The sequence below is a fragment of the Mesocricetus auratus genome, unplaced genomic scaffold (assembly GCF_017639785.1).
Source record: "Mesocricetus auratus isolate SY011 unplaced genomic scaffold, BCM_Maur_2.0 Super-Scaffold_100022, whole genome shotgun sequence".
Taxonomy (NCBI): Eukaryota; Metazoa; Chordata; class Mammalia; order Rodentia; family Cricetidae; genus Mesocricetus; species Mesocricetus auratus.
The window spans coordinates 16557303-16574566 of record NW_024429203.1 but is presented as its reverse complement, the minus strand read 5'-3'; the positions used below and the strand labels follow the sequence as shown (position 1 = coordinate 16574566).

The following is a 17264-nucleotide window of genomic DNA, read 5'->3' as shown; positions in this document are numbered from 1 at the left end:
ACTGAGTCACAGAGAGGAATTCACCACACCAGTAACAAGAAGGCAGTAACATGGTACCCAACAGCTTTAATCATTAACACTCCCCATCATCACCCTCAGGGATCAGAAGTCAGACAACCATAGAGAGTTTGGATTTGGTCGTCACCGTGCTGGTGGATGGAGTCTTCTCCAGGAGTTTCTTGCTGTAATCGGCCCTCATAGAAGCTGGCTCAGCAACCCCAGGAGCAGTGGCATCCTCCCTGAAGGATACAAGCAAAGACATACAGAGGCTAGAAACATCCTCTAACCCAGGAACATTTAGATTTTGCTGTCCTGAGAATCATCTGCAGAACTTTGTCCAGGCCCCGTCTCCACACACACACACACACACACACACACACACACACACACACACACTTTGCCTTGGGAGGCACAGAACATGGCCTAAGTCTGAGTATTTAAAAAAGTTCCTGGAAGATTTCTCCAGGTCATCTGAGGGCCACATTTTAAGAACTGTCCTGAGAGTTGAGAAGATGGCTCAGTGAGTTAAGTGTCCCATTTTTAAGTAGAAGACCTTAAAGTTCACTGAACCCCAGAATCCTTGTAAAATAAGTCAGGCACAAGTTGTAATCCCAGAACTGAAAAGAGGGTGACAGGTGGATCTCTGGGGCTCACTTGCCATCTAGCTTACTTGGTCAGCTCCAGAGCAGTGAAAATGACTCCAAATATTTGTCCTCAGACTTCCACATGGGTGACAGAGCACATATGCCCCTCCACACCGGTACAACAAGAACACACAATAAATTAAAAAATAAGGTGGACAACCTTCTTAGAAAGGCCAGGGTATCTTCTGGCCATATACTTGCACACTGACCTGCACAAACAAACACACGTGTACATATAGCCACAAAAATGAAAAAAGAACTAGTACTTGGGAGCAGAAACATGAGGGTCTATGTGAGTTTGAAACCAGCATAATCTACAGAGAAAATTCCAGGACAGCCAAGGCTACCTAGTAGGACTGTATCTAAGGAAAAGAGAAATGCTATACCAATCCCTGTTCTGACCCCATGCCTTGTAGCAAAAGTGTCAAGTATATAACAAAGAGAGCTTTGGCCTTTGTGGTTGCCCTACCCAGAATAACTCATCTCAGAACAAACGCAACTCCTGGCATCTACGATCCTCTTACCTCCAGTACCTCTATATGACACACACACACACATACATACATACATACATACATACACACACACACACATTCAGTGAGGTGTGTGTATATACTATACACATTAAGACAGAAAGAAGCCAGGCAGTGGTGGCACAAAGCCTTTAATCCCTGCACTTGGGAGGCAGAAGCAGGTGGATCTCTGTGAGTTCCAGGCCAGTCTGGTCTCCAGAGCGAGTTCCGGGAGAGCCAGGGCTACAGGGAGAAAACTCTGCCTTCCAAACAAAAAGGACAAAACAGAAAGAAAACACATTTTCATTGTGGAGAGGAGGATCAGGGCAGTCCTGCATGCTGAGCCATTCCTACCCTAGATTGTGAACCAGTCCCTCCACCCTGTCCCAGAGCTAAGCACCAGCTCCCTCCCTTAAATGCTTTTAGTGACATCAGCTTGAAACCGGAAGACATCCACTTTGAGCCCAAGATCTTTCATTCTCTGCACCACCCCCAGCTCCCCTGCTCACCGAAGGTCACTGCCCCCATATGTCTCCTTGGGCTCCTTTTTCCTCTCTTTCTGGAACCTGATCAGGCAGAATGCAGCGACGGACAGCAGCAGCACACCCAGGAGCACCCCAATCAGAGTCCCGGCCACTCGGCCTTCAGATGAGTCTAGGGACACACGACCCTCAGAGTTGTTGCAGAAGTTTTTGGCCCACCCTCAGGCAATGTCACATAGTCTCCCCAAACCAAGCCTTTCAGGGCCTCTACCCAGCATCCCCTACCAGTCACTGAGAGGTTCAGCTCACAGGAGGCACTGCCCATCTGGTTGCTGGCCACACAGCGGTAGGTGCCAGAAGAGGTCAGGGAGAGATTGGTGAGAATGAGCTGGCCAGACACTTCATCTAGAGAGTGAGAAGGAAGTACACTACCAAGCATTCAACTCACAGTCAGCCCATACTACTACTACAAAAGCTCAGTGTACTTAGTCCTTAAAATAATCTACCAAGAAAGGTCTAAGCCCATTTGATCGGTGGGAATCCTGGCTCCAAACAGGAGTTATTTGAGAAGACACAGAGAGGAACTCCAAAGCCACTGCAACTTCTGCGCGCTTGCCACACCGCACACAGCTGCCTTCTCCCGGAGGAGGGACTGCATATACAGGAAGGTAATAATAGGAAGTGGGTGCTTACTAGATGAGCTCAGATCCTGGACGTTAGCAAAAGTCTTAATAACTAGACTCCATCCTCTAGAATAACTAAGCTGATCCAACTGCTTTTCTGAGCTCTGCTGTCTCATAAGGCAGAGAACACTTAGGAAATGATCTAGGGGAGGAGACTTGCTGGACAAAGGGGTTTACAGGGATGGTAGCTACAGAACAAAACAGGGCAGGATGTATCTGGAACCAACAAAAGGAAGCTAAGGCTGCAAAGAAATCCACCATGTGTAACCCAGTTCATGCTACACTCTAGTTTCCTCTCTTGCAAGTTTGGAAGCAATTCGTGAGCCTTAAGGTATCTCCAGTGACGCCAGGCAGTCAGTGGTGGTGCACACCTTTAGTCCCAGCACTTGGGAGGCAGAGGCAGGTAGATCTCAGTGAGTTCGAGGCCAGCTGGGATTGTTACACAGAGAAACCTGTCTCTAAAAACAAAAACAAAAATTCTTCAATGACTAGACAGGTAGGAACTGTAAGACTTCCCTGTCTCCTGCTCTCTTCCAGGCTATAAGGACATTTAGAAGTATTTCCCAAGCACCAGGAAGACAGACAGGAAGGCATCAATACAAGGAAGGAGGAGGGAAAGAGTCTTAGTCATGAACTGATATGGGTGGGGCATGGGGTTTGGAGACCTGACCTTAGGTCTCCAGGCCCATCTTCCAATGCCCTGCTCTCTCACCTTGAACCATGCTACCAGGAGGAGGTGTAGGAGAAGATCCAAGACGTTCCCAGTTGTACACCGGCTTGGGCGCTCCCTCAGAGGAGCTGCATCTCAGTGCAACAGAACCCCCCACGGAGGTTTGTCCGCTGTGGCTGCATGAAGGGTGACTGGGGGGCACTGCAAATCCATAGAAGAACCTCAGTGGTCCTCTAACCCCAGAACTGATGAGTTCAACATTCCCCGTTTGAACACCTCTGCCAAGTCGTGATGTGAACCTCAGAAGTGACTTCCACTCCTGGGAACTCTGAGTCTTAGAAAAGTCTTGCCCCCGCTGAGCCCAAACACGTTGTTAATAAAACATCCACCGACCGGTTTCAGTTCTTGCCAACTGGGGCCCACAAAGGGAAATTACAATTTCTCCTCCAGGTGAAAGCCTATCAGATATTTGAGTATACAGGACACACATCATATCATAGGCCTTCTCTTTTTCATATAAACATCCCTGTCTCTTTCAACACTTCTTACTGCTCAGCTCTGAACACACTCTGATTTCTGGTGAGGTGGAAGCTGGGAACACAATGTGGTACTTGATTAGAGAGGCTCTGCTCCTCTAATGGCCCCTTCCCTTCTTTGTCAGGGACACTGGGAGGGACAGTTCACAATAGGAAGTTCCTGAATGAATGATAGAGATAGTAGAGTCTGACTCAACCTCCCCCCATCACTTGTATGACTGGTTCTGTTTCTCTCCTTTTCTCTCTGTGCGTTTCTCTCTGCCTGTGTTTGTCTGTGTTTCTCTCTGTCTCTATCTCTCTCTCCAACACGTTGATACTAGACCCTGAGATAGTGTGGGGTGGAGTTGGCGCATGACCATCTAGATTAAAAGTCTTGGGAAGGAGACCATCGTTGGTGGCACACGCCTTTAATCCCAGCACACAGGAGGCAGGCAGATCTGTGAGTTCAAGGCCAGCCTGGTCTACAAAGCAAGTTCCAGGACAGGTTCCAAAGCTACACAGAGAAACCCTGTCTCCAAGAACAATAAGAGAAAAAAAAAGTCTTGGAGAGGGGTAATTTTTTTTCTTGAGGTTCCCTGTGCAGCTGGGTAATTACTAGGGCTGCAATTTAGAACTGAGGGGGTCTGGTCAGGGTCAATGCACACTTACAGGGTAGGAGGGTGGCTATTGCATCCCCAACATGCCTTACCTAGCACAGTAAGGTTGATTAACCCCAACCCATTGGTGTAGAAATCGGGTGGGTTGTTAACGTTGCAGAGGTAGGTGCCAGTGTCTGAGGGGCGGAGGTCAGTCAGTTTCAGGGTAGCTACTCCTCCTGTCGGGGGGTTGTGGAGAAGGCTGGCCCGATCTGCTTTAGAGCCCGTGGGGTACAGGTGGTCATTGGTGAAGTACAGAATCTGAGAAGAGACCCAAGGCATTCATGTCTCCTATGTATACTACACTATCAATCACACCACTTGGGTTCAGTGACTTCACTAACTGAAACGGGTTATGTTTGCCTAGGGGAGTCGGACACACGCGCTGTAGGAAAGGAGAATGTAGGGTCAAAGTAGTTGAAGCCCCAGAACGCGAACGTTCTCCCCACCCTCCATCCTGGGTGAGTTCTCTGCCCCTGGCCAACCCCAGCAGGCACAGCGGCCCTCCACTCACAGGAAGAGAAGCAGAAACAGGCTTCCCAGGAGGCACAAAGCTCCACTCCAAGGCGAAGTTGTCTCCCACCGACGTGCTGTAACTGCAGCTCAGCTCCGCTGTCTTGCCCTTTGGCATGCTCAGTGGCTCGGTGGGCACAGTCACCTCCACGGCTAGCCCTGGGACTGAGGACCCCAACCCCACTGATGTGGTGGGTCTGTCCCACACTAGCGTGGTCGTTTAGAAACTGGGCCTTCCCTTGCTACGGGTGCAACCCCCTCCTTCAATTCAACCCTTCTCTCCTGAAACTTGAGGTTTCCGGGAGGGAGGAGCCCACAGCCCAGCCCGATTTTTGTGGGTAAAAGGTCCAGGACTGGGCCAGGTATGTGGATGTATTGACAAAAGGAAACAAGAAAGGGCTCTGCAGTGGTAAATCCTTAGATGGTGAGAGAGGCTGGCCAGCTTGTCTCCCTGCTCGTCCCTCCCCGCCTTCAATGCCCCCTTCCCAGCCTGGCACAATGGCTCCTGGCCTAAAGGACTGAGCGAGCCAGGGAGGTCCGGCCCTGCCCCCAGCTCGCTCTCGCCTTGGTTAGGCCCTCCCGGCCTCTCCTCACCGCTCAGGCACACGAAGCCCATCAAGGATCCACAGAGGAAAGTCCCCACCGGGGCCCAGGCCATGACCACGACCGTCTCCTGGTCCTGTCGTCTGTTGGTCTGGAGGGTGTAAGGCTCTTGGAACGCCGGAAAGGCAGCCACCTTGTGCTGGGCAGGAGAGAGACTGGCTATCTCAGAGCAAACAAGGGCAGAGGCGGGCACCCTCAGGGAAGGGAAACGCTCCTCCCTCATTCTTCTTCCTCCCTAATTTCCCCCTAGTTTCTGAAGCTTTCAGGTCTTGGAGAAGGATCTGGGCTTGGGGAGAGCACCCTAAAGACAGGATTCAGACTTGGAACTCTGTAAGGAAAGTTTCTTCATCAGGAAGCAGGAAAGAAGGCATTCTGACGCCCACCGACAGATGATGTCACCCCGGGGGCCGTAGACAGCAAGCATGCATCTCTGGGAGCTAAGCTGTCCTGGACTCTAGAAATTCTCTTCCCACCACGGGCTGGGGTAAGAGAGAATCTCTTCAGGGAAACTACACCCACTTCTCCATTTGAGGACCACTGGGGACAGAGAAACCATTATCTGAAGAGCCCCCTCCCCGTCGGAAAGAGCAGGATGATGTTAGGACAGCACCACATCCTAAATCTTCCCTCACCTGGCAAAGGGCACTGCTACCCAAAGAGTAGGAGGGTGTGTTTGCTAAGGATGCAGAGGCATGGGGCTCCCCTAGGCCCTGGAGAGGAAGAGCAATGGAGTGTGTGGAGACCAAGCCCAGGGCACCAGCAGCAAGTGTCCCGGTTCATCATCTCCTCGTTGTTCAGATTGGGTTAGGGGCTCCTCAGCCTCAGGCTCTCGGCACCTTCCCTTCCATATGAGGCACCTTCCCTTTCCATATGACGGCGAATGGCCCTTCTACAGACTCCAGAGGAATTATAAGCCTGTAAGCCCTGCAGCTGTGGAACATTTCCTGGATGCACAACCTGAGTGGGTACAATCTACTTCATAGCCTCCTGCAACTCAGTTTCTGCGAAGCCCTCGTTAGCAAAAGTGATGTGATTACCAGTCCATGAAAATGCAAAGTATCTTTATTGAAACTGGCAAAATAAAAACAAAAACACTGATTTCGAGTTAGTTTTTGAAAATGTCTTTCCTATACCCTGCTCCAACAAAACCTAGGCAAGCCAGCAGGTCAGGCTATATATTAATACAGGGAAGTGGACTGGAAAGCAAAGGGCAGGGGTAGGCAGGGTGTTTATAGAGATCACAGAGCCACGGGCCTCACTGACTGGCAGTCTCCTCCAGAGTCCTTGGAGGGCAGCCAACCTCAGCATCATCCTTCTGGCTTCATAGAGAGAAGCAGGGAAGAGATGGACCACCCCCCACACACACACAGAGAAAATCTCAGGTCCATTTCCTTCATTTCTCCTCTGCCCCAGATTTTGGTCTTACTGAGACCCACTTTTCCAACAACAAAGGGATGTAGGGGCAGAGGACTGGAGGTCTAGAGTGTGACTATCCTTCCAAGATTCCATCCTCTGTGCCACGGGTGATGTTCACAGGAAGGTGAGATGCCAGCCTTAGTCAATGAGTGCCTGAGCCATCACACGAGAGACCCAGCCTGACTCTGAGCAGGCACCATCACAGGCACAGCGCCCATTCGGCCCAGGGAAGAAGAAGAAACCCCACCGGGGCTCAGGGACACTGGCTGAGGTGGGGGCCCATCGGTCCTGGGCAGTCGTGGGGAGGACAGGGCCTGGCTAGAGACACTGGGTGTGGGGGTAAATCTGCCAGGTCTTGGAGGAGCAGCCTTGGGTGGCCGGAGAGCTCGTGCCGAGGTGACGGAGGAAAGCGTCCCGTTCTTGGAGATTGTATCTGCACCTTTGGTCCAAGGCAAGGTCCGGGGAGGAATGGCATCTTCCCTGGTCGTCAAAGAAGTGGCACATCAGAAGCCAAAACGAGAAAGAGTTCTTACATGTCTGTCTTACTGTCCTACCACACACATGCACCAACTCCCTTTCTCTCTTTCTTTAAATCTTCTCTTAGAAATACTGTTACAGCTACCGCCCACCTTTCCATTAAAAACGGGAGAGGCCTGCATTCCCAGACTCCGGAAAAAAGTCACAAGAGTTCCCACCCCCTCAAAGACCAGGGGCACCTACTTGATATCATTAGCCAGCTCCTCCAAGGTCTTGTTTCGGCGTTGGTACAACAAGATCAGTCCAGCCAACAGCACCAACCCGAGCAGAGTGCCCACAACTGCTCCAACAACCACAGCAGCCTTAGACTCTGAAAAATCCTTAGTGTCAGAGGGAGGGACACTTGTCTCTACCCCCCCATTTTCTCTGTTGGGTGAGGGGAAGGAAAGAGAGAGCTGTCAAGTAGAAAATGGCCAGATGCTGAGCAAACATTTGACCCTGCTTTTGACTATGTCAGTTCCCAGTCCTGATTCAGTGAGACGCCTCAGCAGACAGGCTTCTTCCCCTCCTGTAAAGCCATCCACTGACCATGCCTCTTCCCCACACTTACCCCTCACTGACCTGTCATCACTTCCAGGGTCACGTTGCACTGGGCGAAGCCCACTCTGTTTTGGGCCCTGCAGACATAGACTCCAGACATGGAAGTGGAAATGTTGGTGAGCTTTAAGGATCCACGGATGGCATCTATGGATACAATTTAGGTATCAGTCCAAGGCCCAGCTTTTCCCTTAAGAAAACATATATACCATGCCCTATTTCTAGAATGCCCTCTTTGAGTGTCTGAAAGTTACTGCTTATCCGTGGCCTTATGAGCAGGGTGAATGTGGCAGCACTCTGGACTCTGTAGACAGGCTAGCTCAATGCCTGCTCCATTTCTATCCTACAGTAGTTCCAGCTGATGTCTAAAAGGAAGTGTCACACAGAAAACCAAAGCATCGTTTTGACATTTGTTTCTGAGAGGCAATGTGAAAGGAGGAGGAGACAGAACATATGACTAGGAACTAGAAAAGATGGGATGCCAAACATCCCATGTGACCCTTATGGGTCCCCACTTCTTCATCTGTAAAGTGGGCACAATGCTCCTTACCTGGTGGGGTTGAGAAGATTGTATAGACTAACGGTTCTGATCCTTTGGCTATTGAGCCTGTGCTGAAGCCCAGTCTGAGCTCTTCGAATGTACTAGCTTATCAAATCTTCACACACACACACACACACACACACACACACACACACACACACACACACAAAACCTTATTCACTGAGCCCTTTTAAAATTATTATATACTTGGGGCTGGAGAAATGGCCCAACAGTTAAGAGCACCAACTGCTCTCCCAGAGAACCGGCGCTCAATTCCCAGCACCCACTTGGCAGCTAACAACTGTAACTCCAAGATCTGACACGATCAAATAGACATACATGCAGGTGAAACACCAAATGCACATAAAATAAAAATAAATAAAAACTTTAAAAATATCATATGCTTATTAAAATGCTCAAACGCAGGGCTGGGGAAATAGATCAGTAAAGCGCTGCCCAGCCATCCTAGCCAAATCAGTAAACGTAGACCCCAGTGAGAGACACTGTCCCAAACACTAGGGCAGATAGCTCCTGAGAACTACACCCAAGGTTGGCAGTTGACCTCCACATAAGCGCTCAAGCATAAACACTCAACCTATACTTGAAAAAAGTCAAATGGGGGCCAAGCAGTGGTGGCACACGCCTTTAATCCCAGCACTTGGGATGCAGAGGCAGGCAGATCTCAGTGTTTGAGGTCAATCTGGTCTATAAAAGGAGTTCCAAGACAGCCAGGGCTACACAGAGAACCCTGTCTCCGGAAAAAAAAAAGCCAAATGGGCCCCATGGGCTTAATTCAGTATTAAAATTGATGTTTAATGTGTGAAAGACCCTGGGTTCCATCCATAGCACTAATAAATAAATAGGTCCAAGTAGAAAGGGAGAAAAATAAAAATATTTATACCCACACCTACACCCAACAGTTGTTAACAGTTTGCTATACTTATGTTGTTTCTTCCTCTTCTCCCACTGACATGTTAAAGTAATATTTTGGGGCCAGTAAGATGGTTTAGTGAGTAAAGACACTTGCCACACAAGGCTGGCCACCTGAGTTCAATCCCTGAAGCCCACACTGTTGGGGGGAAGTCCTGTGCATTTGTCAATAAAGCACTGCTGGCCAATAGGAATCTAGATAGGTGGGACTAGGAGTCCAGGAGAACTCTGGGAAGGAGAAACACAGAGAGTCAAGATGTAACGCCATGGGGTAGGAAACCCGGAAACCTCTGTGGTAAGAGAAATACTTAGATTAGCAATTATGGGATAAATACTTAAGTCAGAGCTAGCCAGTAAGAAACAAGCAAGGCCAACAGCTTCATAATTAATATAGCCTCCTGTGTGTTTATTTGGGACTGATGCAGCTCTAGAACCAGGCTGGCGGGAAGGCTTCTCTCAAAGGAAAAGGTTTCCCTTTATACCACACAAAAGTGGAAAGAGAGAACCATCTCCACAAAGTTGTCCTCAGGCATGTGTCAAGACACACATGCTCACACACCCATCATGTACACACACACACACACACACACACACACACACACACTAATAATAATAGTAAAGAACTTGTTTAAAATAACACTTCAAATACATCTTTAAAAATATATCCATTAAGCTGGGCTTAGTGATGCCCACATTTCATTTCAGTACTTTAGAGGCAGAGGCAGGCATATCTCTGTGAGTTTAAGGTCAGCCTGGTCTATATAGTGAGTGCCAGGACAGCCTGAGATATATAGTAAGACCCTGTCTCGAAAAGAAAAAAAAAACTCCTATTATTTTATACAATCAAAAAACCACTGCAAAGCCTCAACAGTTAGAAATGATCTTCTAAAGTTATCTAATGGTTATATTTAAAACATTCCAGTTGCTGAGCATAGTGGTGTAATCCCAGTACTCAGGAGGCTAAGGCAAAAAGGACCCTTAGCTTGAGACCCGCCTTAGCTGTATAGTAAGTCTCTGTCTCCAAAACAGAGGTGTGTGACTCAGGGTTAGGAGTGCCTGCCTTTCATATACAAGGTCCTGAGTTCAACTGCCAGCATCACACACACACACACACACACACACACACACACACACACACACACACACACAAACCCCCCCAATATTTTTTACAGCTAGTGTGTATAAATCCGGGAATGGAAGCATAATCACAAAGTTATTGAGTGCCAGGACTGAAATTTAAAGCAGGCTGCTTAGCTCCAACCATCAGTAACAGTGTACCTGGAAGTTCTTGGAAGCATTGGACATAGTACACCTAATATGACATCTTTCTCACCCTCATTCCACACCTTCCTGCTGTCTCTTTCTGAAATGCCTTGTCTGTGAGACACCTCTCATCCTCCCCCCTCCTCAGTGACCTCCAGAAAGTCCCTTACCTGAGGCTGGTCCAAAGAAGACCTGGGGAGATGGGGCCAGCTTCTCCCACTGGTATTGGGCAATAGGCTTACTCCTTGGGGACTTGCAATTCAGGGTCACATTGGTCCCCACATAGGGTACGCCCTGGAAACTACAGGATGGAGGAGCTGGAGGAACTAGAGGAGAGAAGATAGATTAAAACCCATACCCTAAGGACCCACTGGCTCCCCTCCCCCAGTCTCTTTTGTCATTCGGAATTTCATCCCCAGGTCTTAGACTCAGCCACTTGAGGGAGAGGTCCCCCTGTCCTCCCTGTACTGGGGTGGGAAGGAATCGACAGATGTACCCTTTTTCCTCACCCAGCACTTGGAGCTCTATGCTTTTGCTGTTGTGGTCCGGTTTTGGGCCTCCACTGTCTAGAAAGCTGACAGAACAACGGTAGGTTCCAGAGTCTTCCTCCTGGAGGGCCTCCAGCCTCAGAGACACGTTCCGTGTTGAGACAGAGTGGACAAGGGATACTCGAGGTTTACTTGACAGGGCCCCATTGAAATAGGACAACACCTGGTGGGGACAGGACACCTGTTGCTAGTCTCTGATGCATCTGTTCACACAGGCTCAGCCCGGCCCCCTCCTCCAAAAAGGACTTCTTCACAGGCTGGACCTGAACCCAACCTTCTGAGTCGCTTTGCATTTACCCGTCTTCCCAACCACCTCTCACAACACCTGGCAGCTTCGCTTTTCCATGGGAACCATCTCTTCCGCTCTTATGGTAGCTTCTGAGGTGAATACCGCAGAGGGGGAAGAAAAGGCAATGCAAGAGGAAGAGGGAATGAAAGAAACTCAGACTGTAGACTGTAAGATGTAAAAGTTCTACTGTTAGAGGACACGTCTTTAAAATAAGAGAGAAAAGACTTTTGTTTTCTAATCTTAATAGTTATGCTGCTGCTGCTGGTGGTGGTTGTGGCACATGCCTTTAATCGCAGCCCTTGGGAGGCGGAGCGGTGGGTCTCTGAGTTCGAGACCAGCCTGGTCTACATAGTGAGTTCCAGGATAGCCAGGGCTACACAGAGAACCCCTGTCTGGGGTGGGAAAGGTGAGGGGAGTGTGTGTGTGGGGGGGTTGTATGGTTGGGAGGGATGGCTCAGTCTCTGATGTGCTTGTCCTGCAAACGTGCAGACCTTTACAACTATCAAAATGAACAACCAAAAACAACAACAACAACAAAAAAAAAAAAAAAAAAACCCAGCATGGTAGAGAGAGCACTTATAATCCCAAATCTAGAAAGTCACAAACAAGTGGTCTCTGGGACTAGCCCAATGGGTGAGCCCCAAGGGTAGTTAGTGTGAGGCCCTGTCTCAAAAACAAGATAGGTAGTGCCTGAAGAATCACACCAAGGTTGACTTCTGGCTTTCACATGCATATGTATATGAAAATGTACACACATGTACATACATCAACATGCACACACAAACATGCATGTTCACAAAAAATGTAAATGGGGGGGTTGAATTTCTCGAGAAGCTAAACTAGTAGAGTGCCTGCCTTACCCATGTGTGTGGGAATCCATAGGCCCATACCCAGCACTGCATAATTCCAGCACATGGGAGACAGAGGCAAGGAAGTTTATGGACAGAATAGACTCTGTCTCAAACAAAACAAAACAAGACCAGGCATGGTGGCATACACCTTTAATCCTAGCCTACAGGAAGGCAGAAACAGGTGAATTTCAAGGAGTTCAAGGCTAGCCTGGTCTACAAATTGAGTTCCAGGACAGTCAGAGCTTTAGAGAGAGACCTTGTGTCAAAACAAACAAACAAACAACAGAAAGCAAACAAACAAATGGAAGACAGAATACCAAGATCAAATGACTTCCCTGAATACAAGGCATCCATGCAAGTAACAAGAACTGGCATCAGCTTCTGGATAAAGAACCACTGAGTTCCAGTCCTGTGTAGTGGATGAACAGTGGGAGAAGGAGGCCATACTGTCTTCCACAGATATAAAGAGTTAAGGGGGTTGGGAACGGCAAGATGACTCACTGGATTAAAGCACTTGCCACCAAGTCTGATGATCTGAGTTCAATCCCTGGAATTCACATAAAGATAGAAGGAAAAATATACGCAAACATCATGATGACGAAGACGACGACGACGACGATGATGATGATGATGATGATGAATTTTGGGGCACATGCAAGCCCCTAAATACACAGACAAGATGATAAATTTTGAAGCCCAGAAAATGTCAACACGTAATATGACATGTGGGGCTTTTAAAACGGGTGCCGCAGGCCATGGCGCCCCTTGCCGTTAGTCTCAGCATGCAGGAGGCAGAGGCAGGCAGGCCCCTGGGAGGCCAGCTGAGTATACAGGGTGAGACCAGGTCTCCAAAAAGGAAAAGGTTGTGTTTTACTCTCCCCATGTTCCTCAGTCCTCAGCCCTACCCTCGCCCCCACCCCCACACGCTCCTCTGGGTTTTTACCACGTTTCGGGTACTGAGTTTCACAATGAACAACCAACAGCGATACTGTGGGGCCGCTTGCTCTTCCCTCTCTGTTGGCTTTGCCCTCATCCTCTGCCAGCTCATCCCCACATCCCTAGGTGGTCATCGGCTAAGAGGGCTAAGAGTTTCCCCTCACCTGGTCTAGCTCCTTCCCTTTTTGTTCCAAGAACCAAAACAGGACGGGCTCCTCCCAGGGTTGGGACGAAGGCTTCTCCTGTGTCACCGTGTACCAGGTGGGGAGCACCACTTCCTGTCCCTCTACGGCCTCCAACTTGCTGATGCCGGTGGGCATGTGCAGCTGCAGCTTGGCCAGTGCGAGGGAAGCTGAAAACAGAGCAAGGAAGCGTCAGCTCCCAGGGCTAGCAACCTGCTCAGCCCAAGGACCCTGCCCTACATCTGTCGCTAGAGGCCAGAGGGACAAAGCCTGGAGGGGTGCCAGAAGACCTCTTTCCCAAGGTCCTGCTCCTTCTCACTGGCGTGTAGAGCAGGGGTGGGACCACATTTCTATGTATTCATTCTAATCCAGAGGTACAGAATCTGAGCAGATTCCAGGCCGAGGAGGGTCGATTCAGACCGGAAGGCAGACCTACTTTTGATCCACACCCCGCGTTACACACTTGCTCTTCCAGTCTCCTCAGTGAAAGGCGAGGGAGAATAGAGGTGCCGGTCCAGGTCACCCACTCCTCACGCCCGAATGGCAGATGTGGGCGGCGGCGGGGGCGAAGGGGGGCTGCTGTGCAGTTACTCATTAACCCCGCGGCTCCTTCTGAACCCCGGATTGAGAGCGTGAGTACTGTGCTTCCCAGCTCCCTCGTCTAGCCGGTGACTAGGGGAATCCCAGGCCTCCGCTCAGTCCCACTGACTGAGACCCCTCCAAATCCTCAAGAACGCTTTTGGGTTCCTGGCTATCAAAGCAAGTGCCGCTGGGTTGCGGGGAGCTTCGGGGAGGAAGCTGAGGACAATCTTCTCACAAGTACAAAGCTTCCCCAGGCGCATGTCCTGTGTTCGGGCGGACAGGGGTGGCAGCTACAGTTAGGGAAACACTGATGGCAGTTACAACGCCAAGAACACTTGTCTTTTGCCCTTTGGAGGGGCGAGCGGGTGTCAAGTACTAAAGTCTTTTGAGAAATAACTTTGGGTAAGTATAGAACCGAGCCTGGGGACGCTGACCGCTCTGGTCCTGAGCCCTGATCTTCCCGGATCACAGCACTCGGCACTCAGGACTAACTGCCACCTCGGGGAAGGTGACCTGGAAGCCAGAGCGCAGAGGCCGAAGACGGTATGTGCTGGCAGAGCCGGGAGACTCGGTGCCCACCGAGCCAGGATGCGCGCCTCCCCCATCGCTTCCCGGCCTCGTCTTAACTCCGGACCCCACCCCTATTCCTTGTTCTTCGTGGCAGCCCCCACCCCTGACATTTCCTGGCGGGTCCCTGCGGTAGGAGCAGGAAACTTGCGCCCGCCGATAAGGCAGAAGACAATGAAGCCGGGACCGCTAGACCGGAGGCTCAGCAGGCGAAAACAACCCCCGCCTTGAGAAGCTCCGCTTCCTCCAGGGACTCCGCATGTAGGCGCACCTGGAGACTCCAGGCGGCAGCCGCTCATCCCAGCCTTCTCAGAAGCACTCGCTCTAAGGCCAGGGGAAATTGTACCCAGAAGGACCCCAGCTTGGCGCGCCACGGGTGCCCTATCTGCCTCCTCCAGGTTTTGCATCTGTAGTTTGCAAAGTGAGGGGCGGGCGGGAGCGAGATGCAGCTCCTTCAGTGAGATTTCCCAGCCCTCTGCTCTGTCCTTGCTTGGAACCGAAGAACCCTAGTTGGTCAGACCTTTTGGTAACTGGGTGCCACAAGGATAAAAATGGGGAGTTGCTGGGTTCCAGTTAAGGATTCCTGAGCAGCTCAAGAATAGCATCGTTTGGCCCAATCTGAGACCAGAGTGAAAGAACAGGCGAAGGGCCTAAGCCGAGCACAGCGAATGGTCCCTGCTCCCCAGGGCTACTATTTTTAGTTTCCCTCTTTCTCTGAGAAACTCCCCTTGTGGGCTTCTCACGCTCCAGGGGCAGCTCTGAGCCACGAAAGAGTACTTGGAGCAGGAGGGTTTTTGTGCCTTCCCCAGGAGCGGCGAACACATTTAACCCCCACCCCAGAGGTCAAGAAGGGTAACCCTCATGACAAAGATTGCAACTTGGGGTCTTTGGTTGGACAAACTAAGACGCAAAGCTGTAAAGAAAAAAAGGAGGAGGCCACGGGTGACCCGCAGAGGATGCCTGCGGTGCCCAGGCGCCAGTATCGGCTTTTCCTCCCTTGCTTGGAGACCGACACTGCCCCTTCTAACACAGAAGGGTCCAGTTGAGGAAAAATGCAGAAAAGAAACAGAAACTGAGGTTGAAGGTGCAAAAGTAGAGTGAAGGAGCAGAAAACTCTCAAGCTTTGGACTGGCTAGTGAGGGCCGGAAACCCATGAGACTCATATATCTGGGGACCTTAAGATTTCATGTCCTCAACACCACTGGCACACAGACTGAGATTATGGGCAGGAACAAAGAAGTCCCCATCAATGTGACTGAATTTTATCCTACATTCTTCCAGGTCTCGCCTGCTTTAGCATCCTCTAGCCTGAGAAAGGAGTTAAAGCAGAAAATGCCAAACCCAGACAGCAAACAGCCCAGGGAGTAGCTAATAATGGACTTGGTTCTGGCTGGGTCTTTTCTCTCCAGATAGAGCACTGGGTCACCGTCAACTCCTGCTAGATGTCCTAGGAAGCTCCCCCGAGCACTTGCTTCAGGAGGTTTCCTTCCTCTGGGACACTTTGGCACCCTCTCCCTGCTTTCCTTGCTTCTTTGGACGTGAGAAAAGATAAGGATGATGGTAGACCTGAGAATGTGCTATGTGACTAGTCTCAGCATTTGACCTCTTCCCGAATTTCCTGTGTCCAAATGACCTCATGGTCAGGCTTTGGGGGCATCTCCTTTGCTTTCCAGGGCAGGAAGCCATAGAGAAAGAAAGGAACATGGTGGGGGAAACGCTGTGACGTAAAATACTGGCTGGAAGTACTTGCGTCAAGACTGAGGACCAGAGACATTCCCCCAGGGATCTTTCGTATCAGCTTGAATGTGTGTGTGTGGGGGGGGTGCGCACTGGGATTAAGTCCTTAAGCTCTTTAGTCACTGTCTCATCTAGTGCCTCAGCTTATCCAGCTGTGATGAGTGGGGGTCGTGAGTAGACGAAATAGCTCCCATAACTCATCCCAGAGGTCTTGCCTGGAGATATCTTTATACCCCTTCCCAACACCGCACCCCACTCCGAAGCTGGGAGCTGTTCTGGCCATAGAAGGGAGGAAACATAGCACCAACCAAGGAAACCCCGAAGTAGAGGGTGATGAATTAAGACAAGAATGTCAAGCAGAAGTCCCATCACAACCACTCCCCAAAGTCCTCCCTAGGATCTAGGATCGGATTTCTCTGATCAAAGACCCTCCAGGCCCGAGGTTTGACTCACCAAAGGTACTCAGTCCCAGGAACAAAACCCGCAGCAAGCTGGTCTCGGGAGTTCCAGCCGGAATAATCATGGCCCTCCTTGGCCCGGAGTAATCAGGACAGCTAGGGGCACGCACTGTCTACAGGTGCTATGGCGATCGGCGGCAAGTCGAATGTGCACAGACACCAGGCTATTGACAAGGGTGGCTCCAGCCCAAGTCTGCGGGTGTGCGGATGGAGAGGTGGGGTGGGGACCAAATGGACGGGGGCGGGGCATTCAAAGGGGTGGAGAGGTCACCGTCCCGCCGGGCGTGGCGCGCTAGTGACCCGCAGCGGGGGAGGAGAGCCCTCCTCGGGCTCGGATTGCTGGATCCCTCTGCCTCTGCCGGTTTACTCTTCACACCGGGGTTGGCGAGGTCGTGGTACCCCCAGGAACCAGCCCTGGGAGTCAGGCACACCTCCCGCGCAGGCGACGGGCGTTGAGGTGACAAGGGAGGAATGGAGGACTAACCTAAGTCTAGGAGCCACCCTCACCCGACACTAAAAACCCAGTAGCTGCGCCACAGGCTCAGCAGGGAGGCCTTCTCGGAGGAAGAGCCTTGCAACGTGTTGGAGTGAGAGGTCATGTGGGCCAGGCGC

The 17264-nt window shown here is 50.6% G+C and overlaps 2 protein-coding genes across 2 annotated transcripts; both read right to left on the bottom strand.

Annotated features, from left to right (window-relative positions):
• Window positions 1-49: 49 nt before the first annotated feature.
• Window positions 50-6172, bottom strand: Vsig2 (V-set and immunoglobulin domain containing 2). Its single transcript, XM_021226713.2, has 7 exons — window positions 5270-6172; window positions 4677-4840; window positions 4216-4423; window positions 3034-3192; window positions 1924-2043; window positions 1666-1810; window positions 50-239 (listed from the first exon to the last, which is right to left on the bottom strand). Exons 1-7 carry the CDS (start codon window positions 5499-5501, stop codon window positions 110-112), a joined length of 1158 nt encoding a protein of 385 aa, XP_021082372.1. The 5' UTR covers window positions 5502-6172; the 3' UTR covers window positions 50-109.
• A 150-nt stretch (window positions 6173-6322) lies between these two features.
• On the bottom strand, window positions 6323-16867 carry Esam (endothelial cell adhesion molecule). The gene is made up of 7 exons (XM_005069335.4): window positions 16648-16867; window positions 13291-13478; window positions 11012-11213; window positions 10673-10828; window positions 7793-7915; window positions 7415-7541; window positions 6323-7174 (listed from the first exon to the last, which is right to left on the bottom strand). The coding sequence occupies exons 1-7, from the start codon at window positions 16715-16717 to the stop codon at window positions 6856-6858; spliced, it is 1185 nt and encodes a 394-aa protein (XP_005069392.1). The 5' UTR covers window positions 16718-16867; the 3' UTR covers window positions 6323-6855.
• Between the last annotated feature and the right edge of the window lie 397 nt (window positions 16868-17264).

What these genes read in the sequence shown, in the direction of transcription:
- Vsig2 (XM_021226713.2), bottom strand. Translation starts at nt 5,501, where the DNA reads ATGAGGGAGGAGCGTTTCCCTTCCCTGAGGGTGCCCGCCTCTGCCCTT. An exon ending in TCCTGGTAGCATGGTTCAAG is followed by an intron (nt 2,044 to 3,033) that starts GTGAGAGAGCAG and finishes CTCACTCTCTAG; the next exon opens with ATGAAGTGTCTGGCCAGCTC. An exon ending in GCTGAACCTCTCAGTGACTG is followed by an intron (nt 1,811 to 1,923) that starts GTAGGGGATGCT and finishes GTGTGTCCCTAG; the next exon opens with ACTCATCTGAAGGCCGAGTG.
- Esam (XM_005069335.4), bottom strand. Translation starts at nt 16,717, where the DNA reads ATGATTATTCCGGCTGGAACTCCCGAGACCAGCTTGCTGCGGGTTTTG. An exon ending in CATAGAGCTCCAAGTGCTGG is followed by an intron (nt 10,829 to 11,011) that starts GTGAGGAAAAAG and finishes TCTCTCCTCTAG; the next exon opens with TTCCTCCAGCTCCTCCATCC. An exon ending in GACCCTGGAAGTGATGACAG is followed by an intron (nt 7,542 to 7,792) that starts GTCAGTGAGGGG and finishes AGGATTTTTCAG; the next exon opens with AGTCTAAGGCTGCTGTGGTT.